At 33.8% G+C, this 5,788-nt stretch overlaps 1 protein-coding gene across 2 annotated transcripts; it reads right to left on the bottom strand.

Moving 5' to 3' along the window:
* Positions 1-2,108: 2,108 nt before the first annotated feature.
* On the bottom strand, positions 2,109-5,338 carry LOC117915620 (protein NRT1/ PTR FAMILY 5.7-like). 2 transcript variants are annotated; one of them, XM_034831230.1, is made up of 3 exons: positions 5,079-5,338; positions 4,774-4,985; positions 2,109-3,651 (listed from the first exon to the last, which is right to left on the bottom strand). In XM_034831230.1, exons 1-3 carry the CDS (start codon positions 5,170-5,172, stop codon positions 2,359-2,361), a joined length of 1,599 nt encoding a protein of 532 aa, XP_034687121.1. In that variant the 5' UTR covers positions 5,173-5,338; the 3' UTR covers positions 2,109-2,358. The 2 variants fall into 2 exon arrangements, with proteins under 2 accessions (XP_034687121.1, XP_034687122.1); XM_034831231.1 differs by having other exon boundaries at positions 5,130-5,338.
* Between the last annotated feature and the right edge of the window lie 450 nt (positions 5,339-5,788).

Here is a 5,788-nt window from a genome sequence, read left to right as displayed (position 1 = left end):
TGTTCAAGACTTGTTACCAATGGTGTTATTCGTGTCTTATTTATTCCTTCAAAATCTCAAGTTGCAAATTTCTTCACCAAAGGACTTCTACCCATTTCTCATCACCAAATTTGCTCCAAGCTACTCTGGCTACCTCCCCATCAACTTGCAAGTGTGTGATATGAGATTTTGCTGAATCCTATTATTGTGCCTTGGAGTTTTCTTGTTAATTGTTCTTGTGATCTTCTTAATTTTCTTTTATCACAAAGATATTGTTTAAATCTCATAAAAGGAGGATATGATATCTTTTTTCTTTTTATATGGTGTTGACCCTATGTAATCTCTATTTAACATGATTTGATGAATGAATGAATGCATGGATGGATGAAGGTACGTAGTTCTTCTCTTGCTTCACTTTCAATTATTGAGCTTCAAAGTCATGCTGCCAAAAGACAACTTCATCACCTCATATTTACAATTTTCAAGAGTATTAAAGGTACCAAAGGAATGACCTCCCTATGATTAGGAGCTTCGGATCTGAACTACTCAATGTAAGTTTGGTGTCTAACACAACCAAATAGTATAACTTGTTCACTTGTATAAGGGCATCCTCAACTATTCCCTTAGGAATCTTAAATTGAATAATTAGCTAATTGAAATATAGTAATAATTGATTGAATCTTAGCATTCCCTATGACACATGAAAATGTAGTGTTGATTGAATCCTTATATTTAATAGGCACTTAATGATTTCACGTGCTTGCTTGACTAAAAATGCTCTCTTTTTTACATTAAGCCTATTCTTAACCATATGCAATCCTTCATGATTTGGGATAGGATAGAATTTGTCTAGTGGTATCTAAGAAGGGAATACTAACTTTCACTTATTTGGAAACATGTAGGCTATGTGTAGTTCTAGAAAGCCCTAAAAAAAAAAGTGAGGAAAACGATCGATTTTCTCATGTTTAGTTTTATTATGGAAAATAGTAAACAAAATCAAATATAAATTAGTTAAAATTTCATGTAGTACTTTTAAATTATTTAATCTTTATACGAAAAAATTAAAATAAGTAAAATGAGTTTGAATTAATATATTTTTCTTTTTTATTGTCTTTCCTTCAAATTTTCTAGGAACAAACATATCCCTAAAATTTTAGGGTTCAAGTATCTTCTTCCCTTGCGCTGGAAGGCTAGGGAGGAAGGCACATGACAAGGTAACTCAATAGGATCAACACTTTCGTAATTCCCTCTTATCAAAGCTAGGTTTATCCTTCTTTATCTTTTTTGAATTTTTCTGTTCATCTTTTTACTCCCCATTTTAGGTCTCAATACGAACTCCTCAAGGGTAGGGCCAGCATGAGCAGTAGTACCAGAGCTGCAGCTACTGGGCATTTCCCTACTTCTTGCAACCTCCTCTGGGTATTTTCTAGGCAATATTTTAGATATATGTTTCGCTGCACTTTCCAGGCATTTTGTCGCGGTTTGTCCCAGTTCTGCATACGTCTACCAGTTTGCGACGTGGGCTTTTAGGGAGGGTCCCGGTCCGTGACAATTTCCTCAGCAGTTACATGCTTGTTGCTGCATTTGCTAGGCCTTTCTTTTGTTTCAATGGAGAATTGAACACCTCCAGATGAACTGGAAAACAAACTAGTAGGTTTCAACTTTGTAATTGACTACGTCTTGATGTTCCAGTTGTTTATTAGCTGATTAAGCATCAGCTACTTATAATAAGTAAATATGATATCAATTGAAATTGTTTTTTTAAAAGATAACTTTTAATTAAATTTTTTCAAAGTGTCGGAAATTTAAAAATATTTTTTGAATTGTTATCTTTTAAAAAATATTTTCTCAAATTGTTGTAATTTTTTTGCAAAATCCTGAGTTGGTTAGGTTGATAGGACTTAGACCTCCTTGGCTCAACCACAAATTTTTCCTTCCATTTTTTTTTCCATCTTTATATATTTCCTAAAATATTAACAGACTTTGCTAAGTTTTGAATGGAATTTAAGATAAAATTCCAATAAACTATCATAGGAGAGAAAAATGAATGTACTTACTCTTCCCCCAAAAAATAAACTAATAATAATAATAATATTTTTAACAAAAAATACAACATAGGTCTCAAATTGACAAGGGAATCATTTACCCTACAAGATTGTAATGATATATATAGTGTATAACATAAGAGCAGTAGCTGTCTACTATTTCATCAATGTACTCTAACATTTACAAAAAAAATTAAAAAAAATGAAGATATTCAACATTAACCATGTTGTCACAAAAGAATTAAAAAATAATTTGTCAAAGCTCATAAGTATAGACCACTCTCTTCGAGAGATATCCATAAAAATGGATTGAAGCAGCTAGGAAAGTTCTAAATTAACCAACTCCCGCTATGATTTCTTGTAGCTGTATACCCTCATCCTCCACCTCCTCCTTTGTTGAGTAAAATGTTGATACGAAGAAGAACCAACATAGGTTTATCCAAGCCACGATTGTTATCATCCGGTAATAATTGTCCAAACGACTCTGGTTTAAGGTGTTGCCAAACCACCCCCCACATGCTGAAACACAAACTACGCTGAGGAAGCTACCAATCCCAATAGGAATTGTATTGAATACCTCTGACCCGTAGTCCTCCATAGATTTTGAAACATGATAACCGAAGAACTCGTCCAGCCCACTTATAGCAAGCCCTTCCGCAAGTCCCCACAGGCAGAATTGGGAAGCCAGCCACAAGTCACTCATGGGCACTTTTGTGCCTTCTGACACCCCATGTAATCTGCTTTCGTGAACTATTTTCAATCTCTGAACTTCAACTTGCCATGCAAAACTAGGGCATAATACAGAAAACGTCATTCCAAGACAAATTATCATTTTGAGAGCAAGATTTTGTTGGCTTCTAGAGATCCTTCTTGACACCAGGAACTTACTCAGACAGGCACTAACTACCTTTAACACGTCCTTAGCTAAAAGGAAATAAGAAGTATCGATTTGATCGTCCATGATGTCATGTTCCACACTAAAGAAAGTGTCTGCAGTTGACATTACCAGACCAAACACGATAAAAGCACTCCACATAGGAATCATTCTTAGAAGAAGCTTTCCTACATTTTCTTGTTTCACAGAACAAAGTGATGGGCTTTTCTGTTGTGCTTCTGCACCAGCAGTCGGTGATGATTCAGGCAATTGATTACCATCGTTGTTGAAGGGCTGATCAGGAGGAAGAGTTTGATGATCATTTTTTAGGTGATACTCATCAGAAGTATCAGGGTACTTGCGATGCCTTTTGGTGCTCTCAGTTTTTGTGTTGGGATGATGTCTCTGATGGGAGAATAAGCTGCCACAGAAGGACAAGAAGGAAGCAGCTCCTACCATATACATTGAATTCAAAAACATTCTTGACCAAGATTCATCGAAATTTAAGGGAGTGGCAAACACAACCAAGACCCCAGCTGGGGACAACCATATATTTGTTCGCCGCTGTGCTCGATTGTAATTGATATCTGATATGTTTTCATGGCCAGCTATTAACTCATCCAAAAGATATGTTTTTAAGAAAGACACACCTCCAGCTTTACCAACTGCTATTAGAACAGAAAGAAACATGTATAGTCCAAAACTGGTGTTTGGAATTCGGTTTGAGGCTGATAGGTAAAACATCACAAGACCCTGTAGCAACAATTTTCGAGTTCTTTTAAGAATAAATGATCAAAACAAAATTACAAAGCAACATTCTTGACAAAACTAGACACAATAAGAGACAAAAGAAATGGATAGTAATGGGACTGTTTCCAACAGAATGAATGGGTAATCTAATATCTATTTTCTCCAATTAAAACTGTACGATTTCTCTTATATTTCATACAATCATCACCCTGAATGTTCAATTTCTAGGGTTTCAAATCCATTACCCTGACACCGAGATAGATGGAAGAAGAAAATAACTAAATCCATTACAAGCTCACTACCCAAAAATGAAAACACTAAGGACTTGTTTGGTACATGAAATAATGAATAGAAATGAATATTTTGTTTCTATTCCTAAGAATGAATTTGGTAATTCTAATTTTAATATTTGGATGTGTGTACAAATGTAAAGTTGAAAAGATAATTTGTCTCTATGTCAATGTTAAGTAAAATTAAGAATGAAAATGAGAAAAATAAATAAATAAATTGTTAATAATATTTATTCACATGATTTAAAATAAATTTTTTTTTATTTTTTTATTTCTAAAAAAACTAACAATATACATAGTTTGAAATAATATTTTATTTTTATTTAAAAAAAATCCTTGAGAGTTTTTTTTTTTTTGCTAAATAATAAAAACCTATTTGGGCATATGATTTTAAAAACAAAATTGTTTTTAAAAAATTTATACCATTATTGAGTTGTTGTTCTTTAAAAACAATTTATAAAAACAAAGTAAAATAGAGAATTGCTCTTCCCATTTATTTCATTAGAGAAAATTAATTTCAAATCAAATGATACCTTATATTGAATTTATCAATAAGTTTAATAATTTTAAAAATTAATTTAAAACTCAAATTATATATATATAATGATCATAAAAAATAATAGACATAATTAATGTTTTAAATTCTTTAATAAATCTTATAATTTTTAAAAATAATTTGAAATTAAAAAAACTGATTAGTTAATCATAGATTAAATAAAAGAATTTAGAATGTCATATTGTAATTAAGCAATAAATGTTTGCAATAACAAGAAGATTCTACTTTTTCCTACAAAATCTATGCGTTTGACTTCACTACCCACCAGAAGAAACTTACCAGAATGTAGGCAGCAGTTGAGAAGATAATGATCTTTCTAAAACCAGACCTTCTGGCATAGGCCCACGCTTTCACCTGTATTTCTAGCCCCTCCCGCACATTCTCAAGTAGTGCTGATCTGCGTATGGTGTCTTTCTTCAAATTAAGAGTGAAGCATGTCACCAAGACACCCAGTACGTTGTAATTCACAACGTTGTGGCAGTAAACCGCAGCTGAAAGAAAATTTTAGAAAAATTTCAAATTAATGAACTCCCAGGACTTGATTTATGTAATAGTCTAAAATTAAATAACTAGCTGGGAAATACCTGTGACGAATAAGGCCACCCTACAGAAGCAAATGTAATATTTCACCTTACCCTTGATCCATCCTCCCACCCTCTTGACAATATCTTTCTCCATTTCTGCACAGCAGCAGAAGCTTTTCTTCGTTTGCTCTCAACTGCTTCAACTATTGACCACAAAGAAAATTAAGGAAGAAACAGTAATGAGAGAGAGAAGATGAGATGAATCAGAAGGACTAAGGACCACGGACTAGTACTATTGATGGAAAGAAAATGAACGAGAGTACATAGTTGAATTGATCGAGTTATAGTTTCTTCTCTCTTCTTGTAGCTACTTCTATTGCAGAAATGAATGTGAAGATGATATATATGGGAGCATGGAGTGGGAAGTTACTGTGCTGCTTCTAATCAGATGAATGTCGGGCGCCTAACCTTAAATGGAGAAAAATGCAGTCAGTTGTAGTATTTGTTTTGGTTTCGGAACCCAAAAAAGCCAGTTCCTTGGCCGCGTAAGATTCCATCACGTTGACCATAGAGGCGAGCGCCGAAATTAGTAACAGTACCATGCAGTGGCTGGCGTTTTCCCCTGCTTTTCTTTGCAGTTTCCAGGATGTGAGAGCTGGGTCAACTTCATGTCAACCCGCGTGATTCATTAAATAAATTGGATTCCATGGTCGAAAAGTGCTTTTCGTTACCATGCCTCCACTTTTTTGACCAATGAAAATATGACACAT

The sequence above is a fragment of the Vitis riparia genome, chromosome 6, assembly GCF_004353265.1.
Source record: "Vitis riparia cultivar Riparia Gloire de Montpellier isolate 1030 chromosome 6, EGFV_Vit.rip_1.0, whole genome shotgun sequence".
Lineage (NCBI taxonomy): Eukaryota > Viridiplantae > Streptophyta > Magnoliopsida > Vitales > Vitaceae > Vitis > Vitis riparia.
This window is presented reverse-complemented; position numbering and strand designations above follow the sequence as displayed.